Below are 18,128 nucleotides of genomic sequence, written 5' to 3'. Positions count from 1 at the left end.
GTTTATCTCAGTGTTATCTTTACAGTGGTCAACTTTCCACTGAGGCACAAATCACTCTCCAGCTCCCTCAGACTGAAGGACAGAGTGTTGAGGTAACCAGCCCTCTGCAGCACTGGTGCCAAAGGAATGGAGGCAACACCTTGGACGTGGAATGAACAGACCTACCAACTTCACAGGGCCATTCTCTGTCACTAACAGCTTCCAGCACAATTCCTGTCCTGGTGGAAAGCCCCACCAGCTGCCTGTAGACATGGCCAGCTGCAGCTTCAAAGGCCAATTTTGTGGCCGAGTCTGGATGGAAAATGGAGCAAGATACCCTGTCACTTGGCAAGGCAGGGCAGTGGCCACTGGTTCCTCTCCTGAATGCACTGATGGGAATGTGGTTTGGCAGTGCAGGACACATGGATGTGCAGAGGTGACTGCTGGCAATGGTTGTGCTCTTTGCTGTACAAGGAGGCCCTCACCAGTTCAATACACTGTGTATAGGAGCATGCAATGGTTCTTGTGGATGGGCAGGAGAAGGGGACACAAAAATGGATGCCCTGAGGGGGATAAAGGCAGAGCTGTGTTGGTGACACAGGACACGAGAGTTACAGGGCAGACACAAACCACCACCAGGCCCCTCAAATTCCTACACCAGCAATCCTCTCTCCTTCAGCAGAGCTCTTAGTGCTCTTAGAGCTCTACATCGATTCATTTCCTTCTGATGCTCTCTCTCTCCAATCCTCAAATATCTCTGCATGCCACTGGCAGGAAAAGGAAATCAAACTACGCTGCCAGACGCAGCAGTGATGGGATGCAGTGTGATAGATACGAGGCTGCAGCCCAGCAATTCTTCTGCCTCTGTTAAAGGAGAACAAACCCTCAAATTTAATGCTCCCTCCCCAAACCATTTGAAGAACTTGTCTTTTCATCTATTAAATGGCATGGGTTTTGAATGTGTGAGCAACTTCTATGACAAAACTTAATAGCACCTAACACAGATTAACCTCGCCTTCATGGGTGTATCTAGACAAATACCAAATAAACAATAATATAATAATTAATTGCATTGGTTATTCAAGGGGAAGATGTATCAACATGCTTAGGTTAGACCTAGCTAAGGAAGACACCCATTAACAGAGAAATTAAGGAAGGGAGAGGCTTTCTTATTAGAGGGTGTCCTGACCTTTTCATGTTTCACCCGTGCTAATTATCACCCTGTGTATGGATGCACTTCCTCACAGGATAATGTTAACATTGATAGTTAGGGACATGCTCTTAGAATCCTTCAGAGGGAGAGAAGACTTCCTTTGGTGCCCACTTATCAACAATAAACCACAGATTTTAATATGGTGTTACCACAACTGCCTTATAAACTCATCCTCCCTTGCCAGTCCAAACACTGGAGGATTAAGCCAGCAGCCTGGAGCTTTGTGGGAGGGAGAAGGTGGTAACAAAATCCTTTACTTCTTACTGGCAGGTCCATGGGGAGCACAGGCTGGAAGCACAGTCCTTCCTCCTTATCCTTTATGCATACAGCACCTTTCTCCATAAAACACACTCTCAGGAACAAGCTGTGCCCAGTGCAACCCATGGCTAAGAACAACAGGACGGTTACACACCACAAACAAACAAACAAGCTGACCTAACCAGAATTTTCTCCTTCCAAGTGAACTCAGTTCATGGAGTTCCTGTCTCCAAATGGTATTTGGGCTCCTCTTTCTCACCTCACACTGCCCTGTGTTAGACAGGTGCCTCCATCCCTCAGGTAAAGCAGGTATCTGAGGTGCAGCTTCTGCCCTGGGGTGTGCAGAGGGATACCAGGAGCAGTAACACCCACAATCCCCTTTCCTGCTGGACAGCAAATGAAGTGAAAACCTGACTATCTGAGGGGTATTCCTAGGGAGGAGTTGGGAAGGTGCAGGGAAAAAAAAAAAAACAACAAAGAAGCACTGTTCTGTTCTGGACTTAATAAATAATGGAAGTTCTTTTCTTGTTTTGTTTTTCCTATGCTTTATGGAAAGGGAGAGTGATGTAAAGAAAACCAAAGTGGTTCAAACTTCAAACCCTAGGCAAACTTCAAACCTTCTTCCTGAGTATTTATCGCGTGGGGAAGATTTACTGCTTCTGAGGAGAGACAGGATAGAGGAATGGAAAGACAGAGGGAGAGGATGAAATGACAGAATTATGTACTGATGACAGGCACCTGTCTCTCATTCACACCAGTCAGCCCTGTCACCATCTACTCGGTGCCCCAGGGGTTGTTCTACAAACACAGCAGCTCCTGCTCTCAAGGGTGACAGCAGCAGGGCTCCAGCACACAGACCAAACAGCCCCTGGGGACACTGGAGGTCAGAGGCTGTTTGGTCCATGTGCAAAGTAGTCAGGAAGTTGGGCACAGCTTCACTGAGGTCCTTCCGTGGTGGGTACAGGAGTAACGTGTCCGTGCAGAGCAGCAGGGGTAATACCTTTTTAACATCTGCTATCCTTTCCTTCTTAGAGGCTGGTTTTTCTTTGGTTTCAGGAGGGGTCTGCTGGGATTTGGAACCCGTTGATTCACTTTCGGATTCAGACTGACTCTCAGAGGACTCGGAGCTGCTGTTTGACTCGCTGCCCTGCTCACTTTCAGACTGGCTTGCAGAGTCAGAGCCAGAGGCTTCTTCGGATGCCGAGTGACTAATGGTAGAGAAAGAAGAGGTTACATTTTAACTGCACTGACACAGCTGTGAAATATGCAGGGAGCAAACCTGAGACACATCCTGAGCCACAACAACAGGTCTGGAAAAGCCTGAATGCAAGTGTGGACCCTGTGTGTACACCCCACACCGGCATTCTGCAGCAGAGGCAATTCCTTCCCAGGACTGGCAGTGAACACAGGTGAGAGTGCAGCCCCAAAAATCCCTGTCCAGGATCTCCTGCTCATCACCAGAACAAAAGCAGTGGTGGTAGGTGAGGAGAAGCATCAGCAGTACCAGCAGCACAGGTTCTCCTGGGAGGATCTGGATGTCTTGGAGCGAGGCAGAGTAAGGCACAGTGGGGGCTGCAGCATCCACAGACCATCCTTTTATATTAAAGATGAGCAGTTGCTCCAGCACAGCTCTCCACTGCATCCTAGTGTGGCCAGTGATTCAAAATAAACCTGGTATCTGCTTTCTGGAAGAGGCCAGTATCAAACCCACTATACCCATAACACCATGAATGATGCTAAATGTAATGTTTTTTGCAAAAAGAATTAATTCAGCAACGGGGGGAAGAAAGAAGCTTATATGGGCTTGTGGCTGGGGCAGCTCCTCTTCAAAGGATTACACCAGTGCTGTGCAGAGTGCATTTCTCAAGCCAATAATGGGAGAGCAGAACACTAAGTAGGTGCAGTTCACCCCCTTTTTCTTTTTTTTTTTTTGTATCTTTATATTAAAATGGGCTAACACCCAGTGTATCCCCTTAAATAAAGGCTCTTCAACAAAACAATGAGAGGCCAAACTATTTTAGGTGGGCAAAATATTCAAATAACTTTGCCCAATCACTCCCAACATATATATTTTTTATTTTAAGAGCCAAAAAACCAAACTGAAATCTTAGGACACCTTAACACATGTGCTCTGGCAAGGCAGCATTCAAACCCCACTGCCGCCACAAACAAGAACACAATGATGATGCCACAAACTTTTGGAACAAGGAGCACCGCTTCCCCAGTCAGCTTTCCACTGGCAGCCGGATGTGTTTGTGATATTAAAATATTCACTTAAGTAGAACACTACGAAAGAAGAGTCAGAAAAACTTTGCAGAGGGATTAAACAGATTTTTAATTTTTTTTTCTACTTTTGTACAAAAGTGACAAAATACATGAAAAGCTTTGCTCTGATTTCACGATTCAAGGGAGAGATAATACAAAGAAAAATCTAACCCCCCCTCCCAAAAAAAAAAAAAAAAAACAAAAAAAAAAAAAACAAAAACCAAAACACAACCCAAACAAACACCAACCCAAAGACAGCATGTGACATGTACATTTCCGTCCGACGCCGCAGGGTTCCCGTGTGGGGGTGGCCGGAGGGAGCCGCGGCCCGGGCCGCTCCCGGCCGGACAATCCCGGCCCGCGGCTGTGGGCCGGCAGGCGGGCAGGGGGCAGCACCCGCGCGCCCTCAGGCGCCGCCGCCGCCATTTCGTGACCGCCCCTCCGCCGCCATCTTGCGACCGCGGGGCTGAGCCCGATCCCTGGGCCGGATCCCTGGGCCGGATCCCTGGCACGGATCCCTGGCACTGCCCCCTGGCACTGCCCCGGGGAAGGGAACCGTGGGGAGCGCGACCCTCCGAGCCTGAGGGAACACAAAAGGAGCCCCTTCCGCAAGGAGCGGGGGCAGCCATCACCCGTGGCTGCTGTTTCACTGTCCCAGCCTGGGTTTGAGGGAGCTGGGCTATCACATTGTGTCTTTCAGGCAGGGCTGGAAATTCAGGTTGAAGCACGGCCATGCCTGGCTGCCCAGGCCCTGTCCGTGGGTGGAGGTTATCCACGAGAACTAAAGGCACAGTGTCCCACTACACCCCTTGTTGTGCAGGCTCTACAGCAGCTGCCCCCCTTGTCCGCCACGGCCCTCCACTGCCACAGCCATGAGCTGTGATGGTGCCACACACGCATCACCCATGGTGGTGCCGCACTGCTCTGGCAATGGCACTCCAGCAGCCATGGGGACGGATGGTGTCCATGGGCAGGGCTCAGCAGGACACCATCCCACTGGGCCTCCACAAAGGAACAGGATCTGGAGGCATCCAAACCTCTGCTGTCACAACGTAAGTGGCAACATCAGGCTCTGCTTGAGGCATGTTGGTGTCCTGTGTCCCACAGGGACACACAGAAGAGAAAGACAGTTTTTCCTTCAATCAGATTTCTGAGCAATAGCTGGAAGGAATTTTAACAGCCCAGGCAAGACTGAGGCCAGACAGCTCTGACAGTATTTGTTTTAGAGGCAGAACAGTAATTAGTGTCCTCCTCCCGCTCTGGAGCTCTTTGTTCCTCAAAGCCTTAAGCTTTATTTCAAGGACACAGGGACACAGGCTCTCTGCACATCAAGAGCCATAATTCATATGCTTTATCCACAACATTGTCTGAACACTGTAATTCTTTTTTTCAGGCTGTGAACTGTGTCATCTGAAAAGAGGGAGACTTCTCTGGTGGCATACACATCTGTGTGTGCAGATATTTGCCTGCACACCTGCATCCCTACTAAGGAAAGAAACACAGATGAGAAGTGGTTATGTCCTTTTGAAGGCTGTTGCAAATAATTTATTTTTTTTTATTAAGGAACAACCTGTTATTGAGGCGAAATATGTGTTTATCTTCTTTTCTATGTTGATCAGATAAAAAAAATAACTGAAAGGCCTGTTTTCATAAAAGAATCCTTTCTAACTGTCACTGGGACAATCAGGAAGCATTTCTACCTGCCAACAGAATATAATGTATTAGCAACATTAGATGTCACATCAGGCCTAACACTGTATATACCTAGAGACCTAAGTCCTCTTTTCAGAAGTTATTTCTGGAATTTGTCCTGGTTTAATACCCCTGAGTTAGCATCCAAACAAGACCTACTTCCAATTAAACTAAAAGTGAGAAATAAGCTAGAATTATTTGTCACAAAAATCACAATTCAGCCAGACCACCCTCCTCCAAAAACACCCATGAACATGAAAAGAAAGCAAAAGATGGACCATTGATAATTTCTTTGAAGTAAGAAACTCCTAAAAAAAGTTGAGATTGTAGACTCAGCCAAATACATTCCTCTGGTTTCTAAGAAATACTTAAGGCTGTAAGTCTGGTTTAATTAAGAGCCTGCTCCTGACTTCAAGGGGAGCAAATCTAAATCATTCCTTACCAAGAAGAACATGATCCTTCCAAGAAATAAGTAGCTGCAAGGCAGCGATAAGACCCTTTACACTGAGGCATCTGAGTTTAAAAGGCAATTACCACATGCCTGAAGCCTCCAGACTTTGCATTTAATATTTCACATATGACTTCCTTTTATAGGGAATCATCTTTGCAAACAGCAAATCATTTTAGAAGTTCTCAGTAAGAGCAAACAGTAGATCTGCTTCCAAGAGGTGTGAGACAGCTGAAAAAATGACCCCAATATGCATTTGTGAAACCAAGAACTGACTGAGGAATGGCTCTAACTGGGACCATTCTGCCCCAGTGTTTAAAATGTGGCTTTTGAGGGACAGAACTTGAATTCAGACAGGGGAATAAAGGAGGATTAATAACCCAACACCCTCCCACAAGCCAAGCTCCTCCCAGCTTTAAGAACTGTTGTGAATGTTTTGAATCTAAACAAGCTTGAATCCCAACAGCAACATTCCACTGGGCTTCGCAAGCTCTGCAGGGATTCGGCACCAGCAAAACCACCCTGTGAAGGCTGGAGGAGGACCTTGGCAGATTATCTCATGGCTGGATAAGATCAGGGGCTGGATGACAGCAGGAACCGTTATATTGAACTCCTGTGCGTTGCTGGCCACAGCGTCAGGAGCGCTGTGGGTAAGTGACACCCAGTGCACATCAGCAGCTCACTGGCACCAGAATGCCCTGGGCAGGTGGCTGGGACACAGCCCCTCCCCAATCCCATCCCTGCTCCCCCTGCAGCCCATGTTCCCAGCACTGGCTGGACCCCCCCTGGGCTCCTGATAACACATCTGGACAGCCCAGAGAAACAGCAGGTCACTGCCAGCTTAAGCCCAGGCAGGACCAAGCCTTTACAGTAACAGTGGAAATAAACTGCACTTGGCACTGCAGGTGAGTTGCAGAGTGGACAATGCAACAATAGCTTGGACTCAGTGATCTCAGGGGTCTTCTCCAATCTCTTAGATTTTGAGAAGGGGGTGAGCAGGCCAGGGTTGGAAGAGCTGAAGGGTGTCTGGCAGAGCCAACTCTACCTGAGAGGGGCTCCTGGGCCCCCACAGCTCTTCAGCTCAGGCTGCCAGCTGCCACTCCCATCCACCAGCAGCACCAACCTGAGATTTACTCCAAAGCACGGAGCAGCAAGGCCAGTGCAGGCCACCAACTTAAAACTATTTAAACAGGTCTGTCTTCCTAAAGGGACCTGTACAAACTGTGGGACACACAAGCACAGTGACAAACCACAGAAAGGGCAAACACATCGACTGAGATGAGGACTGGCTGCTGTTAAACAATTCCTCTGAATATCTGATCTATAAATGTGGTGTTCCCTATTATGAAGAGAAACTATTTACAAGCGCACGTAGTGACAGGACACAGGGGAATGGCTTCAAACTGAAAGGAAGTAGGTTTAGATTAAATATTAGGAAAAAATTCCTTATGTGAGCTTGCTGAGGCACTGGAGCAGGTTGCCCAGACAGGTTGTGAATGCCCCATTCCCTGGAAGCATTTGAGACTGGTTGGATGGGGCTCTGAGCAGCCTGGCATGGGGAAGGTGTCGCTGCCTATGGCAGGGAGGTTGGAATGAGATGATCTTTGAGGTCCCTTCCAACCCAAACCATTTTATGTTTCTATATAAACATATATGAAATAGCTACATATATTGCAAATACAAACAAGCACCATCTATGTTGATACGTGCACTCAAGTCACAGGGTAGCTGTAAAAAGGCACTAAACTAAATTTAACCTTTAGGCTAAACAAGCCAGGGAGAGGAACACAAGATAGGTTCTAGTTATAGATCACTAGATAAAGAGAAGATAATTCGGGTAGCACAGAGGACTGAGCAAATTCCACAGTAATCATAGACAAGGCCATACAGACACAGCACATGGAGTGTGCCAGAGAGCCAAGCAAAGGACAGATTGTGACACTGATCATAAATAAATGCATTCCTAGCCTTTTCAGTTCCCTTGATTTTATTCTGAAAATCTGCTAAAAAGTGATTGTTGCTTGTTTGTCTTCCAAGGCAAAGATCTTCTGAGTGAGAAGCCTTGAGAAGGGTCATTGGTGAAAGAGCTTTTCCCAGTTTATTTTCCTGCAGGAAAAAGAAGAAATGGGGGAAGGGAAGGGAAAAAAAATACTCCTGCTCCTCTACTCTCCATACATGCATGATACTTTTACACATTGATCTTCGAGCAAGAACTTAAACTAGAATACTCTAAACACAACCAGGCTCCTCATACTGTTTAGGAGTGAGTCTCAAACAACTTTGAATACTCAAAATATGATTTGTGCAAATCTGGGCCAGCTTTAAAGGGCACAACAAACTCTCACGGTGATAGGGCTGGCCCTTCCAGATTACCACAAATTCTTCAAAGCAGCATAAAAATATTTCCCTAACTTCATTTTATGATCAGCAACATTTTTTTCCCCATAAACAGGCATGTGAAAGTTCTCATGGAGAATCCAACTGTGTCTGCAAACTTCCAGGCTATTCTGGCCACTGCTACTTACCCCAGCACAGGACTCCCAGCTGCCAAAGGCAGAGCTAAATATATCCCTCACTGCTCTGCTGCAGCTCAGCAAAGCACATTGGGCTATCCTGAATGATACAGACTTTCCAAAAGCTGGTGGGGTTTTTTCTTCCACTAGGAAGACACTATGTTGTGTTTGCATAAGCAAGCAAAAAGAGCAATTCATTCATGATGGGGAGAGCTGGCTCTCTCGCCCTCGCCCTCTGATCTTTAAGCCAGAGGCTGAAAATGCTTGGGATGTTTAGTGGGGACAGAGGAAAAAAGAAAAAAAAACAGCAGAGGGACAAAAGGAGTCAAAACCTGTCTGGTTGATTAAGGAGCACCATTGATAATTTCCAAGGCAGCATCCTTCCCTTTCCCTGCACAGAAAGGGGAGAACAATTGCAGTTCTCAGGGTTTGAAAGGGCCCATCCCTCCCTCCCCGGGAGGCAGCCAAGCATTTCCGAAGCATTTCCGGGCTCCACATCCCACATCAGCGGGCGGAGCCCGGCTGGCTCCTGGCAGCTCCCAGCTCCTCCTCAGCCCCAGCCAAGGAGAGGAGCAGGAGTCCGGGGCTTCACCCCTTCCTCAGACAGCGGGCAGGGCTGTCCCTGTGCCTCCGCCCTTCCCGCTCCAGCCACTGCTGCCATGTCCCGCCGGGGACAGCCAGGCTGAGGCTCAGAGGCAGCACAAAGGGGCTCTGTACACTGGGTGCATCCCATTAGCGAAGGACATGTGGATGCACGAGGGGGGCTGGAGTGTGCACACACAATTAGTACTGAAAAAGGGGTGCTTTTTCTCCCTTAACATTTGTAAACTGCCCTTAAAACCTCTCAGATTAAAGACATGGACTGTATATGGAAATTTAGGACCCAAACCCCATTAACAGGAACATGATGGTGCAGAAATTCCTTTATGGTTCCAGGTAACCTGCAGTTCAGAATAAAGGAGCCTGATCTGGCCTGACGGAGTTATTCCAAGTGACTCTTAAAAGCTGTTTTTAACAGAGATGTAAGCCTAAAGTTTTACAGATAGCACGTGGCATTCAAATCTCAACTGGTGACAACTCTGGAGTGAAGTACAGAGATTCCTCCCCATGAGAGAGATGCAAACGTCTCCTATAATTAACGTATTAGCAATTCTGTTAAGTCATCTATACCTAACAATAACACTTGCAAGAACCACAAATAGTTGCAACACGGCTTTTTCCTAAGGAGTCGCTTTTTCCTAAGGAGTTGGGTGTTCTGGAGTCAGTGGATTCTTGACATTGCAACACCCTTGTTCATGGCTGGGGTAAAGGTTGGTGAGCAACGAAGTGTTAAGCATCCCATCCCGTCTGTGGAGCTTGGCAGACACACTGAACTGGGCCCTGCCAAGATGAAACGCCATGCCAGCATTTCCAGCACAATACCAGAAAGGAATCTGAGATCACTATTAAAAACTTTAATTTTTAACCCTTATCAGTCAAGGTAAGAAAAGCACATGTAGTACAGAATAGGTTATCTCAGCCCACAGGTAAAAAGGAAAGTGAAAGGATGGTGAAGATTGAAAATGATAATTTAGCAGCAGTGCTACACAAGCTGTAATGTAAAATGAGCTGCTGAACATTGGAAAAAATCAGCAACATTTGGCTCATATCCAAAAGATACTCCCTGCTCTAAGAAAATGAGGCATTAACAGTGTGACAGACTTACAAAAGCTTCACTGCAAGTCACTAGGGGTAAACTTTCTCTCTGGGCTTTTTTTTTTTCATTTCAAGTCTCTTCTACAGGATGTGAAAGCGGGCTTTACATACACACCAGCACCTACTGAAAGAGCATCTTCACGTGGCATTTCAGCACATGTCTATTAATAAAAGCACACCAGAAAGATTGATGTAAGACACCATGTCAGTAGAACAGCACATCCTTTGCTGGAAGGCTGCTTCTATCTAATTATGGTAATCCAGGCCTTCCCCTCCCCCAGTGCTCTGCTGTTTGTATTTATTTTCCTTGAAGGAGAGGAGAGATAAAGCAGAACAGAAGCTTTCTCCAGCCATTATCAGCTCCTTCCTGAGCTGGATTTCAGCTAGGGGCAAGGAGAGATTTAGAAGCCTTTTCCATCTCCAGAACTTAGCAGCCTAGTTTAACTTTGCAATTCCTGCTGGGACCATCGTGTGCAACCTGAAACAAGATGGGAGTGGATGCACTCACCTCCAGGTTATGTACCAGGAGATGCAATGACAATGTAAGCTGCCAAACCCACCCAAAGCAGGTTTACTTGGGCTGTCTCGAGTTCAAAAGCAGCCAGTCCATGGCATCGGAAGCTTCAGATCAGTCCCTAGACTCCTGCTTGCTGTCTCAGGTACTTCACCTGCTCCCCAACACCAGCATTGATAAACCTGAATCAAGAGATGTCCCAGTATAAAAACTCCTCAGAGACAAGTCTGGCAGCTCAGTAACCTGCTAGTGCTATGACCAACTTTCTGAGGGGTGAAACATGCAAACAAAGACAGGAATTGGTTTATCCCTATACCGAGTTAGGGAGATGGAAATGAAACACTGGGGCCTTCCTGGCCCTCCTTCCAAGCCCTGTCAAAGCTGCCAGTGGAAGTGTTTGTTTGAACACAGAAATGTGGTTATGGCAGCCCCAGCGCTGCTCCCAAGGCACTGCCGGGATCCGCGTTCTCAGAAACGCCAGCACCGAGCCACAGCTGGCTCCAGCGCTGGAGGAAGTGGGGGAAGGTGCAGATAAGGGCAACTGTTGCCCTCAGAGTGCGGCAGGTGAAACATCAACCCGACAGAAAGGGGAACAGGCTCCAGTCTGCGATCTGAGCCCTTGGCTGGAGGCACTCCTGGAGTTGGGAACATGCCTGCACACACGTGCACCTAGCCATGGCAGCGCCCCAACCCCAGCACAGGCTGTGACACAGAAACTGGGTTACACAATTACCCAGGTGAGCTCTTTATTCCTATTTTCCAATTTTTATTCAGCAAAAGTCATGCATTTTAGAAAATCTATGCAATTTGATGAATTAGCTTAAGATGTTTAACTAAAAAAAAAAGAACAATCCAGAAGACAATGAACTACAGCTAAATGTAGCTTCTTGCATTTGGTGAGCTCTTTTTATAGCTCTGTATATACTGTATCCATCTCTGGCAGCAATCACAAAACAGGGAACAGAGGAGTTGAAAGCCTCAGGATTCTGCATGCGTAATTAGATGAGACACTTCCTTCACGAGGGTAATGCGAAACAGAAGTAACAAAGCAAAACAAGAACAATCTCCTTTGTGCTGCGCACAGATTACATCATGATTCATATGAATTCCTTGCACATTATTCCTTTTGTGTCCTGCACTGATCAAGCATTTTTCCTTTTCAAAAAAGGCTCTGGACAGTTTCACAAAGGGTTAAAGCTTAAAAAGGGAGAGAGAAAAAAGATCATTGTTGAAGAATGCAGCGGTACAAATGAAACTGAAAGCCTCGGCACATGCACATGGCCGCAACAGCTAAAAAATAATTCGTCACCCGATAAAAACTTGAAACCCACAGTTTGAGGCATTTTAACAAATGTGTTCAATGTTTCTACTCAGCTGAAAGAAAATCAGTTGCAAAATACACACTGAAACCAAACAGTGAATTTTGGTGATTTAAGGATAATGAAAGCTGTACTTCTCCTCAACAAAAAAAAAAAAAAAGAGGGGAAAAAAAAAGACAGATGTTCCGGGAATACTATGGCATTCCACAATTCCTTTTGAAGTTAAAAAAAAAAAAAAAGAAAAGAAAAGAAAAGAAAAAATCCGCAGCAAAAAATAGCCCTGGTTCTTTTCAAGTGACTGCTGAAAATAGCTAGCAGTATTAAAATGAAACCCCCTTAAAATGAAAGCAGAGCGAGCCCACGCCCGGCAGAGGAGCGGAAGCGGGGGGAGGCAGCGGCAGCCGCCCGCTCCCGGCGCGCTGGGCCCGCTCCGCTCCCGGGGGCCCGCGCGGCGCGCGCAGCCAATGGCGGCGCGGCCGGCGCAGGGCGGCCTTTGAACCCCGCGGCCGCTTCCCGCGGCGCCCGAGCAGTGCGGCACAAAGAACAGCCATTTTGTGACAGCGCCGGCCGCCGCCGCCCGCCCCAGCCGCCTGCCCCGGCCCCGCCGCTGCCCCAGTGACAACAGGCTGCCCCCTGCTCCCGGCGCCACGCACCGGGGGCAGTTTGTGCTTAACGCGATCGTTTCCCTCCTCTCCCCCCCCTCGGCCAAATGCTGGTTCGTGTGCACCGACATCTCCATAAAATGGCTGCCACGTCAGGCGAGGGTGTTGTGCTGCGCAAAGCCCTGCGCTGGGAGGTGGCTGCTGAGCAAAAACACGCCATTTCAGACCTCGGAGCTCCAGCTCTGCACAGAAAACGGCCTGGGAACCAACCCACTGCAATCTGTTTTTCCCCCCAGAAAAAGATGTTTTAATGCTAGAGAAGCCCAGAGCTGGATACAGACACAAGGGCCGGCCCAGCCTTGCAGGGTCTGCAGCTCAAACCGTTCCCATGGCGGGTGGGAAAGCAACTGCAACAGACGCAGGCCAAGGGAAAGGAAAACTACGTATCCACGCCTGTTACTTGCTATCCCTGCAAAACTCACTCCTGGGCTTCAGGGGGGCCTCAGCCTGCCTCTGGCCTCTGCACTTCCCATGAGGGCCGACCATGGACGGTGTACCTCCACACTACCTGCCTTTCAGACATGCAGCACAGAAGATGCTAGAAAATACAGCAGATTGTGTTCAATTACTTATGCAAATCTCAGGCACACAGGTGGGGTCAGCAGGAACTGCAGCAGACTCAGAGCAACTTTTACCTTGGGCAAAGTTGCATGAAATCACTCAGCTCCAAGTTGGATTTACTGTCAAAGCACAAAGGACAGGTGTTGCTGGGCACCTGGAGAGGCAGGATACAAGCCTCAGCTTACAAACTGTAAAGAGTTAACACCATCTCTCTCTCCAAGAATAAATCATCTGCTTTTGAACAATTCTCAGGAATTTTTGTTTTATTCTGCACAGGCCTTTGTATTCCCTAAGAAATGGAAAAGGAGGAGAGAATTCCTCAGTTAGGGCACTACAGTGGTGTGCAAGAACTGTACTTTCTTCCACTCTAACACCCTTCTCCAGCCCAGGTGAATGGGTCTGGCCATATCCACCTCCTCCACCACCCAGGGCTCCCACCAGGACTGGGCAGCTTCCATGTTCAGGTACTTCCATGGATACCAAGCTGGTCTCAGCAGCATGTGAAGTGCAGACACCGATGCATTTCGGGGTTACAATACAACAAAGTGGTGGCTTTACTTCCTAGAAATCATTTCCCCTACTTCAGGTCAACCTCAGGAAGTAAAGCCCATTTTATGACATTGAGCTGACTCACACCTCACAAATAAGCTCAACAGGGTTCACTTGCAAATATCCTGTGCTCAATTGTTCCCACACTTCAGGTGTGCTGGTGTCACACACAGCAGGTTAATTTAGAGAAAAAAAAAATATGTGAAGGGGGAGAAGGGTAACCTCACATAACAGGTGTTAAATGTAAATGGATCAATTATGATAAATAACCTTTCAATGAAAACCCCAAAAGCACACGAGACGCTATGCAAATCTCATACCCCTAAGGACAAAACCCCCTGTGGGACTCCTGCTACATGGCTCAGATTTTAGCTCCTATTCCTTCCCAACACTGGTAAAATACTTTCAATTTCCTCAACAAATTATGTCTATTGCTGCTCTTGTTGATAATCTCCACTTCAAAAAAGCATAAAAATTTATATAATCTTAAAAATAATTTTTATAAATGGTGACTTTTTACATAATATTTTGTGTGCAGCATTTACAGTAAAGAAAGCACAGTATGAAAATCTAATGTGTTTTTAAACTGCATTATTAGAAAAGCTCTCTTTAGGTGCTTTAACAATCCCTGAGGCTAATTTAGTTATTAATAATTTCAAATTAAACAATCTTACCCACGTTTATTTTAGAATTTAAAATTGGACTGCATTTTTAATACACCCAGAACACCATCCAAAAGGTTACATTAAATTGATAACATATATATTGCCACACTATTTCAAGTTCGTGTGCTTAAAGAAGGTTAAATACCGGACATCAAGAATACTATTCAAACACCTGAACATCACATAGAGCACATGTGATACAACAGACAGTTCAGAGTTCTTTTTTATTAATGTCGGTTAAAAATGCAGGAAGACAACACCAGAGAAAAAGAAACAGGCCAAGATTCAACTGAAATTAACAAAATGCAAAACTCAGTAATATTTACAAACCGAAAACCAAAAATGCATATAGTTTAATTTCCAATTTTTGGAATAGCCGACCTTATAAATACAAAATGAGCGGTTTGGTAATTGTACTTCTGCATTCCCAGCAAACAAACATTTTCAGCATTTCATACTTTTCCCACATCAAGGTTAAGTTTCTAAAAATCTGTTAAGAATCTCATTACTTGACAAAAGTAAATAAAAATACTCTGAGCAAAAAATACGCTAAACAAAACAAGCAAATCATTTGGTGCCTCTTGTTAACAGTCCCAGTGTATATTTTATGATACAAAATGCCATCACCAGCAGGACAAAGTCTGGTTAAATTGTATAAAAATATTCTAAAATACCTCCACAGAATCAAAGTTCTACAAGCTCAAATAAAATTTGAAGTAAGAGGTATCCGACAAACAGGCACTTTCCAGTTTATATTTTAAAATAAGCTTTTTTTCATTCATGTAACTTTTTCTTGTGCCTATTTACTATAATTTACTACTACACCAGGCTTCTGTATGGCCCTCAGTTAAAGTTTAGACTTCTGAGATTCTTCAAAGAAAAATTTGCCTTGTATGTAAAATGGTGCAATGCAGCAATGGCTAAACCGACAAGGTCATTTTTCACAGCACAAAAAACCTAAAAACTGAAATTCAAAAGCTGGAAAAACATCATACAGGGGCAAGGGCTGCCCTGAATAAAGGTACAGTACCTTTTGCCTAGGACATGGGCCCTTAAGTCACAACACAAGTTTCAGAAATTGCTACCAAAAAAAATTAGGGTGTGGCATGCTAACAATCTCAAGGTCATTCCTTAAAAAGGAAGCAAAATCAGTAAAATGTTTTCTCTTAAGCACTGACAGTAACCCAAGGCTGTCAAAGTAAACAGGGTATTCACAGGTTTTACAAAAAAAAAAAAAAAAGAAAGTTGATAGGTCATACCTCGATGCATTGCTGTGGACTGAACCCTCCTCTCCTTGGCTTTTGTCCTTATTTCTCATCATCTTTTTATTCTTAAATATTAAAAGGGGGTCAGGGGTGTCTGTTTGCTTTGAAGTCCTGTGCCCAGGTATTTACTGTCAAAAGTTGAAAGAAAGGTAAGGTCCCAGTTCGTTTCACTGGCTTTCATTATCAGGAACAAAGTCCTGACGCTGCAATGATATTGTTATAACAATACACAGCACTGATCAACACGGCAAACCGGAGATTTAAAACAAATAATCATTTTTACAAGAAAAATCCGAGAATTAACACAGGAGAGGAGCATCCTGCAAACTTTCCCAAAGTAACACTGGATGCAAATAATCTCTGTATCTTATTGCGTCATCCCAATACAGCACAAATCGGTCGAAAATCAAAGTACTCAAAAAGGCAGAAATCTAAAAATTATTATTATTAATTGCTCACCTACCTGATCCATGCACCGCCGCCAGGACCAAGTCGATATTAGTTTCGGGTAGTGGAAAAACATCAGATCCAAAATATTTGTAATTATAGGATAAAATACAAATTTCAGAAAATGAAAAAAAAATATATATTCTAATCCCAAAAATATGCTGCCGATAAAGCAAAAGAAGCGGTAATTAGTACAAAAATGTCCGGGGGAAAAAGCTCATTAGGAGAGCGCACAAAAATGGAGGTACGCCATGGCTTCTAAGCTGGAAAAACAACGACCTGGGCTCTCTCCACGGCTTCTTCTTTCCAGCAAGGCACGAAAAGGGAGCCCTGAAAAGCTGCTTTTCTGCCCGAAAAAGGTCCGCTCGGCCCCCGATTAGTGCCTAGAAGAGGCAAGGGGCTGTGGGGGCCCCCTGAGGCTGCCTGAAAGTTAGGGAAAGTTGCGTAAAGTGTTGGGGAAGGCACGGAGCTGAGCGCGCTCTCTCTAAGGCACAGCCGCCATCTAGAGCTCCTTCCCAGCTCTGAGCTCTGCCTTTGATTGACACTCTCTACATTTACCCCACAACTCAGGTGATGTACCATAGACCCACCCCTTCATTTCTACCAAAAAAAGAGAGAGCCTCCACCTAAAGGGTGCCTGCTACCCCACAGCCCTGGCTCCTTCCAACTACCCCAGCTCAAGGGGCACCTTAACCCCATGTGGCTCAGGCACCCTTTGGAAGCCAGAAAGAAATGGAATTTGTGCCTTTTGTTTTAAAGATTTGCTAAATATTTCAGTGCCTGGGCTAAAATTACTTCCTCCCTGGACAGGAAGTGGTGCTGTTACAAGCCATTTTGAAGGCATGGAAGTGGAGCTCACAGCCATGCAGGCAGCAGCAGCCCACCCTGGGGGTCACCCCACCCAAGGGGCAGCTTCCCCCCAGTCTGGTGGCAGAATCCCCAGACAAGAGCTCTTCCCTTTGCCCCCCAGTGCTGGCACTGGCAGGGGGGGACAGGAGCATCAGCCGCTCCCAAGCCAACCCCAGAGAGCTGAGATTGCCCTCCAGCTCCACAGCGCCTCCCTAGTGGTTCCCCCAACAACTCCAATCCAGCAGCCACACCGCTTCCATCAGCTACGCCAAGGCACTGCGCAAGCCAGTCCAACACCATCACATTGCTCATTTCTAATGCACTTTCTTAACCCATTCATGGTCATTAACAGATTTTAACACTACAAATTAATTTTAAAGCTGCACAATAGCCATGCTGCAGAACTGCAAATCAATCAATGGACATCTCCAACACGACATCCTGGAATTGAGAGGATGTATCACCAAGGGAATGGAGGTGGTCCAAGTATCCCCTGACCACTTGATTCTGACTACCAGTTGTCTTCCACGACCAAAACCAACCCCTTAAAGCACAAGAACATCTGGCATATTCATAAGCATCACAACAAGACAGAGCCACCAGCCACTGGGGGACCACTGGAGGACAAAGGGGCAATGGGCGAGTTTGGGGTTCTATGGGAACATCCATGGCACAGCGTCCCAACAGCCCAGAACCATTGGCTTCAACCAGCAGAACCAACACCATCCCCTTTAATTCCTCCATAGACCTGCCATTTATCTCCTACAACCATCCATCCTCTTTCCACAAGGGGCTTCATTAGGAACTCTCCAATGCCACAAGCCATTAAAAAAAACTCCGCTTTACCAATTATTCACAGAAGACTCCTTGCACCTCAACTGCAAGAATTAAAAAACCACAATGCAAGACCATTCCAAGCATTTTCTGGTAACACTAAGAAAATCCACTCATTTGAATGAGAAACCCTTCAGGTTGGTCCCAGAATCCAAGTCCACCATAAAAACACGTGGCTAAACCAAACTGGGGCAAGTGTGTACCACCAAAATGGCTGGATGGAACAGGCATGAGCAAATCATGGGCAAAAATGGGCATTTCCAAAAAAGTCCGAGCAAGGCAAATGGTTAAGACACAGACAATGAACAGGATTTTGTTTGGGTTTTCAAATACAATTTCAAGGTTCTCTCAGCACCAGGTTTACCATCTTGACCCTCCAGCACAAAACAAAGACAACTTT

At 46.1% G+C, this 18,128-nt stretch overlaps 1 protein-coding gene across 5 annotated transcripts in view; it reads right to left on the bottom strand.

The window, feature by feature from the left end:
- CHD2 (chromodomain helicase DNA binding protein 2) overlaps nt 1-16,619 on the bottom strand; it is a 54,797-nt gene extending 38,178 nt beyond the window's left edge. For 3 of the 5 annotated variants that reach the window (XM_084214034.1, XM_084214036.1, XM_084214038.1), the window contains exons 1-3: nt 16,062-16,619; nt 15,593-15,726; nt 2,451-2,658 (exon numbers count right to left, since the gene is read on the bottom strand). In XM_084214034.1, coding sequence (XP_084070160.1) covers nt 2,451-2,658; nt 15,593-15,654 — 270 coding nt within the window. In that variant the 5' untranslated portion in view covers nt 15,655-15,726; nt 16,062-16,619. Of the gene's footprint in view, nt 1-2,450; nt 2,659-15,592; nt 15,727-16,057 lie in introns of all 5 variants that reach the window. The other 2 variants (XM_084214035.1, XM_084214037.1) reach the window with 2 other exon arrangements.
- Nucleotides 16,620-18,128: the final 1,509 nt, after the last annotated feature.

The sequence above is a fragment of the Fringilla coelebs genome, assembly GCF_963513975.1.
Source record: "Fringilla coelebs genome assembly, chromosome: 12".
Lineage (NCBI taxonomy): Eukaryota > Metazoa > Chordata > Aves > Passeriformes > Fringillidae > Fringilla > Fringilla coelebs.
Note: the sequence above shows the minus strand (reverse complement) of the source record. Positions and strands in the feature narration are given on the sequence as shown.